Below are 16,011 nucleotides of genomic sequence, written 5' to 3'. Positions count from 1 at the left end.
TTGCCCGCTGTGATTGACGTATAAATGACCTAGCTGCTGAGTTTGGAATGGAGCAGAGCTACACGAGCAGCCCTTGGCCATGTGTTTGAACATTGAGTGATTCCCATCCACGGCTCGCGGCTCACGGCTCACAGCTGTCAAGTCAGATCTTGAAAACACAAACAAGCAAACATAGGGGGGGCCGGGCCAACCTTAATTTTTGTTCACCTTGGAATAGAAATACAAAATGGAACCGTATCAAGACTAGCAGTTGAGAGGGAGATCTACTCTCGTGCCTTGTACAGTAGCGCTGAGCCTCAATTCGCGAACGAGATACAAGACAACATGAAGACTTGGCTTCTGTAGCGCGCGTTTCAAATGCTTGTGAGCTAGGCCAGTGGGAGGAGCTCACCAGCTGGATGGAACAGGCGCCGAGCTTCGAGATTCGCTAGCGCTCCGCCGTGTTTCAGACGTTGGAGCAGCCCACTGGGACCCCTGACGCCACCCGAAGCTAATTTCCAGTGCACCCGAGCCGTTGCTGGTGCTGCGCGGACGAGGTATCAGGTACATGCGCCTGGAAGCTTGCAATATCCAAAGACGGAAATGAATGCCTATTCAAAGTGTTTCTCTATTGTACAGTAGAGATGAAGAAGCTGGCTGTGCCATTGTCCCTGAGCCGCATTGTAGCAGTTATAATTCCTCCAATCATTTTCAAGCATATACGCGTATTGGCTATTATGTAATCTCATAAGCCAGGGCACTCGTTGATCTGCATTCGCATGGAGGCTCTCAATCTGCGGATGATCTGCCTGGACGCTGCCATTTTGCATTTGATCGACAAACTTCATGGCTGCCATAGCATTCATTATGCGCACTAGCGTAACAAGCATCGAAGCATATTACCCATCACCTCATACACACATGTTGGATGGCGATATGCTAAGATCAATGGCGCTTGCATCTGCCGCAGGAGGAATCTCTGCAGATGCCGTGTTTACTTAACCGCCCAAAGGGAGCTAATCAAGTCAAAGATGACTGGCCTAGTGACTTGAACCAAGCCATATTGACATCAGATTGAAGCTACGGACATTCACCTCCTGTCGTGTGAATATGCTCTTGATAGTGATTGTGAGACGGAGTAAGCCAACGTTGTGTACATGTACCGTGTACCTCGCGACTTGATACACGCCCAATGGCAGAATCACCTCGGCCGAATAAAACAAGAAATCTTTCCCCGCCACTAACATACACTTTCTCAGTCCGCGCTTCGCAGCCAAGCCCTCGGCGTGTCTGAAGCTAAGAGAAAAAAAAGAATCTCACCATCATGGAGATGAAAAAGGAAAATGGAGCAAAAGAACAAACGTATGCAGCCCTGTCGTTGCGGCCTGGGCGGTTTTCAAAACGTCTTGCAGCTCGCTTGGCAGAGACACGCTGCCCCCCCCCTGCACGCCCAAACTCTGAGACACCCTCCAACGGCCTGCCACAGATTCCGGCGGTTAGGGGCCCTGGGAGCTTCTGCAAGGTACACGCCGCAGCAGCTTGTCCAGGCACTGCTACACTGAAGAGGCTCCAGGGCTCCCCGCCCGCGCCGCTAGCAGGGCCCATCCCCGGAGCTCCAGTCCCCAATTGACCGTTCCATCAATTCCATGCATGAGCGCCTTGGCTTTCTCTCTGTGAGCTGTGGAGGCCACTCTCTCTCTCTCTCACTAATTCTTGTTCTTCTCCTCGTTTTGCTCCGGTCCCCCATGTCATTTTGATCTTTTCTTTTCATTCTCTTCACCTACGCTTCACTCGTCAAAAATCTTTATTTCCCTTCGCCTCCCCACCCCCCTTCGTTTTTTTGGGATCTATTATACGTTCCTATTCACACGCTCTCTCTCTCTCTATTCTCTCGCAAAACAGTCGCTGGCCCGGTCCTCCGCACTTGGACTGCATATTCTATTTTTACCGTCATTCTTTATTTTTGAGTAGCTGGTTAATAGAGGATCCGTTGATCGCCGTATCCTTTGTTCCTCTCTTTGTCCATACCTTTTATTTCCTTTTTTGGGGGCGAAAGAAAAAAAAGTCTACATTCCTTCAGCCTTTGACGAGTGAACAGCCGGGTCTGATCCTCACAGCTAAACAGTACCTACTATTAATATTTCACATCCCCTTTTCCGTCAAATCAAAGAACCGTCTCGATGGCGCCTTTCAACACCATGCTTGGCTATCTCCTGCTAGCGGTGGCCCCCTTGGCGGCTGCTCTGCCGTTCCACGGCCACGGCCACAACACCAACAACCACAACCTCAACCTCAACTTCAACCTCACCGAAACCATCAACGAGATCAACGAAAATCTGGCTGGCCTGGTTGGATACATCACCAACCCTCACGCCAAGAACGTCATCGCCAACCGCTACATTGTCGTCTACAACAACACCTTTGGCTCCGAGGCCATCGCCGCCAAGCAGGCCGAGTTCGCCGCCACCATTCAGAAGCGCAATCTCGGAAAGCGAAGCCTCGGCGGCAACCTCCTCTCCACTGAGATCCACTCCTTCCAGATGCACAACTGGCGTGCCATGGCTCTCGATGCCGACGACGAGATGGTCAAGTCCATCTTTTCCGCCCAGGAGGTCGCCTACATCGAGGCCGATGCCGTTGTCCAGACCAAGGGCGCCCTCGTTGCTCAGACCAACGCCACCCCTGGCCTGATCCGTCTCTCTAACCGAAATGCTGGTGGCAAGAACTACATCTTCGACAACACTGCTGGCGCCGGCATCACTGCCTACGTCGTCGACACTGGTATTAGAATCACCCACTCCGAGTTTGAGGGCCGTGCTTCTTTCGGTGCCAACTTTGTCAACTCCAACGTATGTGATGAATACGTTCTTCCCCCCCTGACCGGTGATACAACTTTGATAAGAGAGCAAAAAGCTAATGATAATACCTAGAACACTGATGAGAACGGCCACGGCAGCCACGTTTCTGGTACCATTGGCGGTGCTACTTTCGGCGTTGCCAAGAACGTCAAGCTCGTTGCCGTCAAGGTCCTCGATGCCACCGGTGCCGGTAGCAACTCTGGCGTTCTCAACGGTATGCAGTTCGTCGTCAACGACGTCCAGGCCAAGGGTCTCTCTGGCAAGGCTGTTATGAACATGTCTCTCGGTGGCTCCCTGTCTGCTGCTGTCAACAACGCCATTGCCGCCATTGCCAACGCTGGTGTCGTCCCCGTTGTTGCCGCCGGTAACGAGAACGTACGTTTCTAAGCCCAGTCTCTTCTGAAAACGCAACGTCTCTAACCCTCATTATAGCAAGATACTGCCAACACCTCTCCCGGCTCTGCCCCTCAGGCCATCACCGTCGGTGCCATCGATGCCACCAACGATGTCCGTGCTAGCTTCTCCAACTTTGGACCTGATGTCGACATTTACGCTCAGGGTGTCAATGTTCTCTCTGTCGGCATCAAGTCTGATACCGATACCGCCGTTCTCAGCGGTACCAGCATGGGTAAGGACCAACGTTTTTGTACACGCAACTTTTTGGATCCTAAGCTAATTCGCCTTTTCCAATAGCCACTCCTCACGTTGCCGGTCTCGCCGCCTACTTGATGGCTCTCAAGGGCCTCACCAATGTTGACGACGTCACCACCCTCATCAAGAACCTCGCCACTGCCACTGGTGCCTCGGTCCAGCAGAACGTTGCCGGAACCACCAACCTCATCGCCAACAACGGTGAACTGTAAATCATTTGACTGTGTTCCCCTTATCCAGTCGTTGATGTGACAGACTCAGAAGAAGAAGAAATAGAAAAAGCGCATTGAAATTTGAAATTTTATCTCTTGCGATTTCATAGACATAATTTTTTTCCACGAGATAGCGAAAGAGGAGCCTTGGAAGCAATGGGATGGTATCTGCCCGAGAGGTATTAATTAGCTTGCGGTATTGTGAGCAGCGCAGCGAATCGAATACATGTAAATATAATAAAGAACGTTGCCTTGATTATTGGTCATATTCATGAGACTATTGAAGGCGTGAACATTTAGTAACGGAATTAGTCAAGACATATTGGCACTCATATATTGATAGATAAATACAGTTTTGAAGTGCTATATTCGAAATAAACATGGAAATGCTCAACGCGCACAGTTTTATTGTTATGATATTAATATCGCAAAGCGATGCTTGAAATATGGGCATGTTTGCTTGCCCGCGCAAATCCAACCTCGTCAAAACCCAAGGTTGGGGATTTACGCTGCGTCTAGCTAGTTAAAGCGACTAAAAGCAATGGAAAGGGTTGATATCAGCACTTCTTCGGCACAACCACAGTCATGGAAGGACTGAATTGCAATTTGACATCCGTGCTAGTTGTAGATAGAAGGGGAGAGCAAGAAAAGGACGAGGAAACACGCTGCTTTCAGTATACAGCACCTGTGGTTAACAATCAAGTAGGAAGCAAGATTCCTGCTTGATCTAGCATTAAAGATATTAATTAAGATAGTAAGTAGGTATACATTGTGTATGCTTGGCAGATATCATGGGCCAAGATCTGTAGTGCATGAAAGCATCAAGGCATCGCAGTCGGGTGGTATCATCAATAAGTAGGTTAGTAGTGTCGTTACAATTCATCACGGTCTAATACTGGAGGCGCGCCGCCAGCACCCGACCATAGTTTGGCAGTATCAGAAAATGTGCCGTCAAATCTCGCACCGAGAAACCAAGCGATGCCAAGCTGTACAATATTAGATTGAAAAAATTTTGTAGTCATATCCGGGGGATTGAAGTATCTTACCATAACGCCCGTCATGGTCAGCAAAACACCGAGAACGACAGCAATCAAGATGGCAGTTTCGCCGGTGGACATGCCGGGTTCCTGTCTCTGCTTCTCCTGAGCCTCCTTGGTGAGCTTCTTGGAATCTTGCTTTGGGAACAATGTCTCAATGAATTGCTCAATCTAGAGGGTAAAGTTTGTTAGCAAAGGTTTAGATCCAAGAGAATAACTTCTTCGTACCTTGGCACACTGTACGCTAATTGCCAAAAAGTTGGGATCCCGAGGGTCATTCTTCTTTTGAATGCGCCTGGCATATCTTCGGAAAACCTCACAAAGCATCTGGAGGTTCTGTGTGCTCTCCAACATGATTTGGCAAGCATCTCCCTTGGTGATCTTGATGTGGCTTTGCAGCACGGCCGGGTTCCTGAAGCATAGTTCCAGAGTGGCAATGGCCATGCCCTGCGGAATGGCGACAAAGTTGAAAGCGCTTTGATCCCTCATGCCGGCCATATAAAACAGACAGTCTTCGACATGCTTCAGCGCATCAAGTACCATTTCTGATACGCAATTGATCGCCTGTGGTAGATACTTGGGATCAAACAGGTCTTCCCATTTGTCAACGTGTTTGCTCCAAATCTCCTTTGGATACCACCGTCGGCGGTCGCCCCAATCCTCATGGATATCACGGATGATGTTCGTTTTCTGCAGGAACTGACCCATGGACTCGGTCAGGGCGGGCCTCTCAGCCAGCTTGGGGTTGGCGAGCTCAGAAGCCACAAATAGCCGCGTCAGGCCTTCGCCGACCAGCCCCGCAACGTAGTGGCAGTACAGCTCATATTCTTCAATGGTCTGTACACCATTTTCAATCATTTCAGTGTTTTGAGCGTAATCAGCCATGCCGTTACCCATCTTAATGGTCATGTCCTTGATAATCTCGTAGTAAGGCTTCTTGAGCTTCTTGAGCTCGGTAATCACGACATCAAAGTGCTCTAGAAGCTCTGCGTCCTTCTCTTTGCTGTCGTGGTACTGCCAGCCATCCTGCTCCATTGTCACATGGAACTGTCGTAGCATAGGGACCTTGACGTCGAGGGGGATGGTCATATCATCCTCAATTGTGTCGAGGCCACGTAGCACCAAGTAGAAGAGGGTGATTGGGACCAAAAGCTCGTGGTTGAGTTCTTGAATGACGGCCGAGAAACTACGGCTCGTCAAGTTCAAATAGCGAAAGCATTCTGATAATGTCTCGCACTCGGTCGAGGGGTCGCGTCTGTGAACTGGGTCGTGCCATAGCTTCCTGCAGTTGTCCAAGTTAGCAGTGTGTTCAAGTAAAATTGTCTTGGATCATCGATTTCTTCCCCCAGCAATGACACTTACCATTGAATCATGGACCGCAATTGGGCCGGGTGCAGTAAATAGTAGAGCGCGCCCATCTTGATTGTTTTCCGTGAGCACTTTGAAAGCTTGTCGGTTGTCGGTTGTGCGTTTGAGGGGGAGGACGAAGTAGTGAAAAATTAGTATGGAAAAGCCAGCACTAAAAAAATCTGGCTAACGTGTCCGCAGCTTGAGCAAACCGCGGGGCGGAAAAGTAGTACGGGGTATAGTGAAAAGAAATACTACAAAAAAAGATACACAGCACATGAAGGAAGGGAAGAAAGAAAAGTTGGGAATGGGGGGGGACGTGGGAACTAAGAGAGCGTCGTGGTTAAAATGAACGGGCGAAAAAGGAAGTGGGAGCTGATTAAAATACGAATACGCCGAGTAGGGCTAGTGTGCAGCTTGACGGCGGTTGTTTTAGCTGCTGCCACGGCTGCCGATGCCGCTAATGCGTCGAACATGCAGGAGACGCGCCCATCGAGCCCAACTATTGCGAATACGGAATGGAGGTTGGAGAGCTTTAGGGGTTAATGGTGGGAAGTTTCATTTCGAGGTCGTCATTGGATGGTATCTATTGGGGGGTTAAGCAGCGTCATTCAATGCCTCTGGTGTTCGGAATCTGATGCCTGTATCCGGAATTCGTTGCTTGGAGCATCTCCTCAGGCTACCGCGCTCTCTTGAAATCTGTGCTGACAGACCCCATCGCCATGATGACTCAGCGCAGTAGGTCAAACGTTCAATCCAAGTCCGATCGATGAGGGCTTCGGGATGTAACTGTTGCAGATCCCGTTGCGGTATCAGCGCGGATAGCTGGATTCAATAATTTGAGAACATCTCCAAAGTAAGCTCTTAGTAGAAGTAGTAGTCTGTAATCACGTTGCATGAGCGCGAATACGAGTTTGGAGAAAACAGTTTGCGAGATGTCGGTCTACAGTTGAGGTTGTGCACGGCTCTTCTGCGAGACTGGAGAGCCAGAGTGTTTGAGAAGCAAAGCAACAGATTGATGGATCAATAACGAGGCTTGATGATGGTTCAAACCTTTCACAGCTGCCTTAGTAATATGTGTCTATGAAGGCTGCCTATCATAGAGTCACGGATTGCTTTTGGCTGCCAGCAGAGTCATTGTCTTTCCATGAGATATCTCACAGCGAGAGGTAAAGAGCGTCCAGACATTAGCCTTGAGGGTTTCGTTTCCGCACCTGCCGCAGCTATTCATTTACAGCTCATATTGCAAAATGACTCTGATATCTTTGATCAAGATTTGCCACGTCCACAGATTTAGATGGCTGTATTCGACTCATCAGCTAACCTTGTTGAGCACCCACATGCCATAGAGGCTCTCTAGGAAAATGCCCAGGAGGCAAGTGGTGACCCAGTGCCTTCCGGGCAAGTGATCTCTATCCCGCTGGATTTGAAGGCAGGCACTGCCAAATCACACTAGAGAAGTGCAAGTGAAGCTCATCGTTGTACAACAGGTGGCACTTTCCAACAAACTACACAGGACTGTGCATAGAGCATCAGAGAGCACTTTCTTCTTTGCCATTCCGACATCTAGCCATGGTGTCTCCGGTCTTGTCCTCTACACCATGATCTGGAGAGATTCGTGTCACATCTAGGGAGCCTGAACTATCAAAAGTCCAGTAATTATTGCCATAAACCACACAATCAGCAGATTCGTTACAATGGCAAGCCGCCTATCAAATGGCCATGATCAACCGCGCTTTCTCATATGGGGAGGCAACGGATGGATTGCTGGGCATTTGAAGCGCCTCTTGGAGGAACAGGGCAAAGAAGTCCACACCACGACAATCCGCATGGAAAATCGAGAGGCTGTCTTTTCTGAGCTCTTCCTAACCAAGCCAACCCACGTCCTCAACGCTGCTGGATGCACTGGCAGACCCAACGTCGATTGGTGCGAAGACAACAAGACGCAGACGGTGCGATCCAACGCCATCGGTACGCTCAACTTGGCAGACGCCTGCTTCCAGGCGAATATCCATTGCACTGTCTTCGCCACAGGTTGCGTGTACCAGTACGATAAGACGCATCCCATCGGCGGGCGTGGCTACACGGAGGAAGATCGTCCAAATTTTGAGGGGAGCTTTTATTCCCTAACCAAGAGTCATGTTGAACCGGTGAGTTTATACAGCCAAGAGCAGATGTGATGGTACTAACCCCTTGTTCAGATCTTGAGTAGCTATCCAAACTGTCTCATTCTTCGCCTCCGCATGCCTGTTAGCGATGACCTCCACCATCGCAATTTCGTGACCAAGATCATTGGCTACGACAGGGTGGTTGACATTCCCAACAGCAACACTATCCTTCATGACCTTCTGCCAGCTTCCATTATCCTCGCAGAACATGGCGAAACCGGCGTGTATAACTTTACCAATCCAGGCGCGATTTCGCATAATGAGGTTCTTACGCTGTTCAAGGAGATTGTGAGGCCCGGACTCAGCTGGAAGAACTTTACGCTCGAGGAACAAGCCAAAGTCATCAAGGCAGCCCGAAGCAACTGCACTCTCGATGTGACCAAGCTGGTTACCAAGCTGAAGGAATACAGATACGAGATCCCCGAGATTCACGAAGCTTACGAACAATGTTTCAAGAGAATGAAGGCTGCGGGTATTGAATAGGAACAGTTCAGCTTTGCTACAATCCGTTGAATGGATCATCTGCATGCATGATCTACCTGTTAGTGACGGATCTAGATGGGATGCGCTGTAACTCTCTGGGGTTTATGTTTAGTGGCCGGCTCTCGGCAATGATATATTGCTTTATTCGAGTGCACTCTGTAGACTCAAATATACTTGTAACTCGATGTGTTCTTTCTAAATGAATGTTCCCCAGATAACAGATGCATGATAATGTCTGCTTGGCAAATCAACTAGATCAACGCAGGCTACATATTTTCATGTGAAGATCCGCGCTGAAGCGGCTGCTTGTCCTGGATCTGCGGCTCATGTTGGTTAGTTTAAGCTGCCTGTCACCAATCTTATTTCGGCTGTCGAATAAGGCTAGCAGCACTGCCCCGCCATTACGTAGCGCCGACGAGGCAAACCACGCTCGGCCTTGGGCAAAATTTCGGCTGCGGCGACAAATATGCCATGTTTCTGCTAATGCCGCGATAAAGAACCGCGAAACCGCCATCTTACACCTCCCATAGCGCAGCCAGGCCTCTGAATTTCTCTCCTTTCCAGACACGCGTGGACGCGCCGCACCCGCATATCAAAGAAAACACATTCAAAATGGTCGTCGACACGGCCTACTACGACACCCTCGGCGTCTCGCCGCAGGCCACTGAGCTTGAGATCAAAAAGGCCTACCGCAAGATGGCCATTGTCCACCACCCAGGTATTTACCGAGCGCGCGTCTTTCTACCACTTTGGCCGGTTTCGCCGTGTGATATCCTGTCACTATTTACCCGATTTTCTCTCCTGCCGCTCTTCTGACAAGACTTCTGCTGCCAGATAAGAACCCAAACGATCCGACAGCACACGAAAAGTTCCAGGCCATCGGCGAAGCCTACCAGGTTCTCTCCGACGCGGATCTGCGAAAAGCCTACGATAAGTATGGAAAGGACCACGCGAAGCCGCAAGAGGGCTTCGTCGATCCGGCCGAGTTCTTCTCCGCCATTTTTGGCGGCGAGGCGTTTGTCGACTGGATTGGTGAGATTAGCCTGATGAAGGATCTGGCGGCCACCATGGATATCGCCATGGAGGGAGAGGAAGAGGGAGAGGCTCCGCCAGCAGCAGAGGACGAAGAATTCCCCGGAACAGCCGAGGCGATGAAGGAGAGTATGAAGGAGAACCCTGCCGCATCTACAGCCTCTGCGTCTGCATCTGCGCCGCCGCCGCCTACAGTGGTTGTGGATGAGGAGAAGACGCCTGCGGGCTCTGCCACTGCGACGCCCCCACCAGCTCGATCCGACGCGACGTCTCCAGCCCCGTCTGTTGGCTCCCGGAGACAGATCCCTATTCGACCGGCTCTTATGGATAAGGCTTACGACGAATCGGCAGAGAAGGAGATGGAGCAGGCAGACGATGACCTCAAGGGCAAGGGGCGCAAGAAGGGCGGTATGAGCAAGGAGCAGCGCGATAAGCTGCTGGCTTACGAAAAGGAGCGTGCTCGCGTTCGTCAAGAGCGCGTGGAGCAGCTGTCGAAGAAGTTACTGGACCGGGTCAGCGTATGGGCTGAGACCGACAAGAGCGCCGATGTGACAAGGGCTTTCCAGGAGAAGATGCGACTCGAGGTGGAGAATCTCAAGATGGAGTCTTTTGGTATTGATATCCTCCACGCCATCGGCCAGACCTACGTGTCCAAGGCCTCTACCCTTTTGCGCAGCCAAAAGTTCCTTGGCATTGGCGGCTTCTTCAGCAAGCTCAAGGACAAGGGCACACTGGTCAAGGATACCTGGAACACCATCAGCAGCGCTATTGATGCGCAGCAGACGGTGGAAGACATGGCCAAGATGGAGGAGCGGGGCGGCGAGGACTGGACGGACGAGAAGCGCGTCGAGTACGAGCGCCGTGTTACGGGCAAGATCCTGACGGCCGCGTGGAGGGGCAGCAGGTTTGAGATTCAGGGCGTGTTGCGCGAGGTGTGTGACTCGGTTTTGAACGACAAGAAGGTTCCGCTGTCGAAGCGATTGGAGCGAGCGCAGGCGCTTATTCTGATTGGCGAGGTCTTCCTCAAGGTGTGTAATTTCCCGGTTCTTTTCTCCTGTTATTTATATGGCTTGATTTATATAACTAACCGTGGCCTGACTTGTTTAGGCCGAGCGATCCCCCGAAGAAGAGGGCGACTATCTGCTCTTCGAGCAGCTTGTTGCCGAGGCAGCCATCAAGAAGGACAAGCACGAAGACAAACACAAGCATAAGAAGGCCCACGATAAAACCGCAGAGGCGGTTGCCCAGGATGCGCCTAATGTGCCGAAACCGGCAGCGGCGTAAATTGTTTTTTTGAGTACGGGATAAAAGAAAAGACTTCAGGAGAGACAGCATTTAATTGGCGAAATACCAGAAGAAAGAAAAACGATTGGGGGGAGAAGTAGCGAGGATTGGAGAAGAAGAAAAAAGGGCATTGAGGGAGAAATTGTCCATTTGCTTGTTTAGAGAGATTAATGTCAAGATTGCCGGATAGAGAGCGATCGGCCTCATTTACCATAGAATACATTTCACCATTTTTTAGTTTAGTTAACTATTCTCTTCTCATTTCATGATGGGTACTTTGGTCCATTTATATATATCAGCATTTCTGCCCCAAGGGGGGGAGGGGAAACAGCAAACATATCACAAGGCATAGTCTAAGGAGGACACACAATTGTTGGAAGGCATAAACGCTTTTTTTCTTCTATTCCATTTCCATCATCACTGAAGAGACCCAGCGTATTCTATCTCGCATACATGAAAAAAATAATGCAGTTTCCTCTCCCTTTTTATATCCAGAGACATTGCGAACTCGTAAACTTTGTGTGTAGCCCCCCCTTGTGTAGAAAGAGCTAAACGATGTATAAAGTGTTTCTTTCTTTATTTTTTTTTGTTCTTCTTCTTTGATTTCTTCCTTTCCCTTCTTCTTTTTTTCAAGGAGAGGGTGGAAAAATCAAGCGCTTCGTGTTGCTCTTCTTCCAATCTTCTCATCTCATCTCGTTCTCGGCGCAAATTTCATGCTGTGTCCGTGGCTTTATCTTTTTTTCCGTCTTTTTCTATAATCTCTCTCTGTTTCGTCCTTTGCTTTGCCTCTGCGGGTATCTGATCTTACACATGTGAAAAAAACAACAAAAAAACACAACAGCAACAGCAACAAATAATAATCGAGTAGTCAAGTAATGATGACCAGGATATCTCAGAAAGAAGGGACTTTGCGGGAGGAGGGGGCAAGCGCTGTGAAGTCGTAGATTTCCCCCTCCTCGAGCGCACCTAACAAAGGTTTGTTTCGATTCGTACTCGGATTGTAGAAGAAGGGTATTCAAGGGAGGGGTTTGGGATACGAGGAAGGTCTCAAGTAAAAGGAGAGAAGAAAAAAAAAAGAATGCAGATGGCTGGTTGTAAGAAGAATTGAGTGATCATGGCCTTCATAAATACAATGATAAGAAAAAGCTCATTGTCTCCCAGTAGTAGCAGCAGAGATATAAAAGAAATATGATGAGTGTAAACGCCATGTGAAAATTCCAAAGGAGCGCCGTGTATCCCCGATATCCCGAGATATAACTATAAGTGTATATGTAGAGAAAAGTATATGCTGTCGCAGATATAAAAGAGAAAAAAGGGTAGTAGAGAAGTGAAAAAGGAAATATTGCAGTAGTAGGTAGCAAAAAGGACGGAGAAAAGAAAGAAAAAAATGGATATGAATGAGTGGCGATGTGAAGAAGTAAGTAGCGACTGCGCCGCGGATATAGAAATTTCGAAGAGGCGATTGTATAGGATTATTCGCCCGGATATATGTGAAAGGTCGGATAGCTAATGACCCGCAGCGCGCAATTCTATGCCGCTGTCACGGTCTTGCGCCTCCTTGGCCCATGTTTCAGATTCGGCAATTGATATGGTATCGTCTCCAAAGTGCGATGCGGAAACAGTAGATATCGTATCGTCTCCAGCCTGAGATGTGTCTTCGCGGTAATCGTAGTATGAAGCCGCCAAGACACGTCCAGGCATAGCATCCACGTCGGCGATCTTGACTCGGTAAGCCAGTGCTTTCTGGCCCTCCTTTATCAGCAAGTCGGTCCAGTTCAGGCACTTCTTGAGACTCTGGTTCATCTTCTGGCTGTCAAGGAGGAGCTCTTGATGTCTAGTGAGATCAAGTTGGAGACGGCGCTCATCGCGTTTACGTCGTTTAGCGCTGGGTGAATCTGTCTTTGCTTGAGGGTCGGTAGATTTGGAGTCAGTGGCGGCATTCTCGTTGGATAACTCGGAGTCGACTAGCGAGTCTTCATCCTCATCCTCATCCTCATCCTCCTCCTCATCCTCCTCTTCTTCTTCATCTTCGTCCTCATCGTCGTCGTCGTATTCCTGTTTCTCTGGGTTTGCGTCCTCTTCCTTCTCGCTAACATCAGCAAGGCCAGCCGACGCATCTGGTACAGACAGAGAGGCTCCCTGGTTGGTGGCCATTGGCAAGCGGCCGGCTCTAGATAAGCGGCGGAAGCGGCGCAATTCCGCAGACTGTTTGCGCATCTGCCTTTCGAGAGTCCGATTGATGGCCTCAAGGGAAGCATTGGTGATTTCGAGGTCCTGAACTTTACGTTCGCGCCGAGCACTTAGGACGAGGTGGTCAAGCGGCTCAGAATTCTGGGATAGCCTCTTATGGCTGCGGGAGTCAGAATCCGAATTGTCGCTGTGTCCATCCTCCCCGTCCTCGCCCTCGCTACCCTCGTCCTCCTCATCTTCGAGCTCATCAGCCATTTGCAAAATCGTTGCCATTGTCACTGGCTGTGACAGTTGCGCCAAGCCTGGGCTTAGGAGCGGCGGTGTCATGTCAGGCGCATGAATCATTGGTGGCGCGATGGTTGGAGTAGCGACCTTTGGTGTCACCACGCCATCTATGGAATGGACACTCCCTGCGCGGCCATGCCCCTGTTTTAGCCGCAGAGGCGCCTCGATGCTCACGCGCCGCTTGCCGACCTGGCTTGCGGAGCCCGCCAATGTCGGGGACGGGTGGACTGAAGATCGAACTGGAGACGTTGGCGACATGGCGCCGGTCCGTATTGATCGTGGAGATTGTTGATGGTGGTGTTGTTGTTGTGGTGGTAACGTAGGGTGTGTAAGGTTCTTGGAGGGCGATGCTGGCCTCGAATGCACTTGTACCGTGCTGGATCCCGCGACAGACGAGGCGCTGGTATTTGGGCGAGGCGCTCTAGAGCCACTGGAAACGGTCGAGCCTGATCCAGAGCTGCGCGCCGACAATCTCAAGTCGGCATCTGGTGCGCCATTGGCGTAGAAGAATTTGGTAGCAACGCCCTCTTGCGCCGAGCTCAGTGAGTTTGAGCTCGAGCTTGGGTATGCTGGAGGGCTCGTCACTCGCTTGCTGGCAGCATCGCTCGCATAGAAAAAGGTCGGCGTACTCTTAGTATGGACCACAGAAGCTGGCCGAGGCGGATGTGATGTTGGAGCCGCGGGCTTTATGCTGCTGGCGTAGAAGAACTTGGAGTCGTCCCCAGGCCCGTTGGACGAGTTCCCGATGCTCTTCCTAGAGCCCGTGTTGTCAGTCCGTGCCAGGGGCGACACGCCCAGCCCGCGGCTGCTCCTGTTGCTCTTGGTCTCCCATCCATCGCTCAGCTTGTCGAGATTCGGGGTGCTGTTCGGCGTCGTATGAGTGCTTTCGGCACGGGTCTGCCTGGTGCCCGGCCGCGGGGTGGTGCTGTGGCTTAAGTATGATGATGCAGCAACGGAGCTGACGTCGCTGCGAGGGGATTGCGCGCCGTTGATGGAGGATCCCGATCTTCTCGCCATGGGCGTCGTGGCCGTCGTCGTGGCCGCCTGACCTCGCACGGCGACTTTGGGCGTCAGGGGCGCTCGGGTCGAGCCTCTTGCGACTCCAGGCCCGGCGCCAGCGCTCAGCTGAGGCTGGCGAGGCTTGTCTCCGATGGGCATGGCGGAGGAGTTCCTCGTGGCAGAAGAACGCGGTGTCGGAGCAGCGGCAGCCCTCACAGAAAGCACATGTTGATGTTGATTCGGGGATCGAGCTTGCACCGCAGCGGGCTTTGGCGCGACGCTGGCACGGATGAGGGGCCGTCCTTGGGTGTTCGACGTCGATCGGGGCGCAGGCGCAGCGCGGGTGTGTTCGGCAGCCGGTCTCTTGGGGACTGCGGGCTTGCCGGCGGCGAGGCGTGAGAGGCGGGCGGATGATGGTGTTTGTGGTTTTGCCTTGTCGACGATGGTGTCTGAGTACGGGTTGACCTGCACGGAGCGCATCCTCCCAGGCGGCCACAGTCACTCGCTGGTGGCGGTCGGTAGCGTTCCCTGGCTCCCTTGGGCAGCGTCCCTAGCACTGTAATTAAGCCCGCTGTGGTGGCTAGCCGGGCCAGAAATTAGGGGGCGTGTGGAGGGATAAAAGGAGCCGGGAGAGCCTGCGGCGGTTCCACTGCGCCGGCGGGACGGGCAGCGCAACTGTAAATTAGAGGAGGGAATCACTGCCAGAGCTGCTACAGTAGAGAGACGGAGCTCAAGACATGATGCTGATGCTGCGGCTTTGGCGATGCGCGGCGCAGCGCAGCGTCTTTTTCTATTTTACGTTGCGCAACTCGCGGCGATGACATTCATTGCATTGATCGCCTGACTGACGGGGCTGCAGAGACGCACGCACACGCAACAATCATGGCCCAATCCATTCGCAGAGCAAGGGTTTCCGGCCCCCCGCAAGTTCTGTATCCAGAAAGGCGGTAAAGCGTGCAGCTGCAAGCCGGTCCTATGAGACGAAGCGGCATGCCAGGCAAAGCCCACAGTTGGAAGCGAGGATGCAAGTTAGACATGCATGCTAGCAGTAGCAGATGGCGGAGTGCCACGGCGCAGAATTGGTGTGAATGCTTGGGAGCACCGGTGTGAATACCCGTTTGTGCTGCTCGCAACATCTATAGATGGATCTTATACTGCCCGTGAGATGTAATATCATAGTGTATAATGTGGGCAGGTGGATTACATGTTATGTATGGAACGATGCCTGGAAAAGTTGCTACACCAGGGCCCTGGCCGTATGTACATCTTACAAGTGCTTTCTCAATGCGACAACGCATGCAATGCCAGCAATTCCCGCTCCCCCTTGCTCCGGCAGACGAAGTGAGATCTGAGCATTGCGCTGCATATTCTACAGTACGTGCCGTACATAAAAGCCGCGGCGAGAGATTAATTAAACCTAGCACGCAAAAGAATGCTCCGTATAGCATATTAGTGCTGCCGTTTTGCTCGATAGCGTCACACGGAC

The 16,011-nt window shown here is 51.2% G+C and overlaps 5 protein-coding genes across 6 annotated transcripts; 3 read left to right on the top strand and 2 right to left on the bottom strand.

Annotated features, from left to right (window-relative positions):
- The first annotated feature begins 1,430 nt into the window (after positions 1 to 1,430).
- TrAtP1_006650 (uncharacterized protein) lies at positions 1,431 to 4,043 on the top strand. Its single transcript, XM_014082502.2, has 4 exons — positions 1,431 to 2,828; positions 2,910 to 3,212; positions 3,270 to 3,465; positions 3,531 to 4,043. Exons 1-4 carry the CDS (start codon positions 2,160 to 2,162, stop codon positions 3,698 to 3,700), a joined length of 1,338 nt encoding a protein of 445 aa, XP_013937977.2. The 5' UTR covers positions 1,431 to 2,159; the 3' UTR covers positions 3,701 to 4,043.
- Positions 4,025 to 6,744, bottom strand: TrAtP1_006649 (uncharacterized protein). The gene is made up of 3 exons (XM_066113215.1): positions 6,100 to 6,744; positions 4,966 to 6,019; positions 4,025 to 4,908 (listed from the first exon to the last, which is right to left on the bottom strand). The coding sequence occupies exons 1-3, from the start codon at positions 6,153 to 6,155 to the stop codon at positions 4,573 to 4,575; spliced, it is 1,446 nt and encodes a 481-aa protein (XP_065969301.1). The 5' UTR covers positions 6,156 to 6,744; the 3' UTR covers positions 4,025 to 4,572.
- Positions 6,745 to 7,403: 659 nt separating this feature from the next.
- TrAtP1_006648 (uncharacterized protein) lies at positions 7,404 to 8,735 on the top strand (the record flags this gene model as incomplete). Its single annotated transcript, XM_014082504.2, has 2 exons — positions 7,404 to 8,234; positions 8,286 to 8,735. The coding sequence occupies exons 1-2, from the start codon at positions 7,782 to 7,784 to the stop codon at positions 8,733 to 8,735; spliced, it is 903 nt and encodes a 300-aa protein (XP_013937979.1). The 5' UTR covers positions 7,404 to 7,781.
- Positions 8,736 to 9,194: 459 nt separating this feature from the next.
- Positions 9,195 to 11,439, top strand: TrAtP1_006647 (uncharacterized protein). 2 transcript variants are annotated; one of them, XM_014082023.2, is made up of 3 exons: positions 9,195 to 9,453; positions 9,570 to 10,795; positions 10,875 to 11,439. In XM_014082023.2, the coding sequence occupies exons 1-3, from the start codon at positions 9,348 to 9,350 to the stop codon at positions 11,049 to 11,051; spliced, it is 1,509 nt and encodes a 502-aa protein (XP_013937498.2). In that variant the 5' UTR covers positions 9,195 to 9,347; the 3' UTR covers positions 11,052 to 11,439. The 2 variants fall into 2 exon arrangements, with proteins under 2 accessions (XP_013937498.2, XP_065969300.1); XM_066113214.1 differs by having other exon boundaries at positions 9,195 to 10,795.
- Positions 11,425 to 15,275, bottom strand: TrAtP1_006646 (uncharacterized protein). Its single transcript, XM_014082505.2, has one exon. The coding sequence runs from the start codon at positions 15,003 to 15,005 to the stop codon at positions 12,558 to 12,560; it is 2,448 nt and encodes an 815-aa protein (XP_013937980.2). The 5' UTR covers positions 15,006 to 15,275; the 3' UTR covers positions 11,425 to 12,557.
- Positions 15,276 to 16,011: the final 736 nt, after the last annotated feature.

Source organism: Trichoderma atroviride, chromosome 3 (genome assembly GCF_020647795.1).
Source record: "Trichoderma atroviride chromosome 3, complete sequence".
Lineage (NCBI taxonomy): Eukaryota > Fungi > Ascomycota > Sordariomycetes > Hypocreales > Hypocreaceae > Trichoderma > Trichoderma atroviride.
This window is presented reverse-complemented; position numbering and strand designations above follow the sequence as displayed.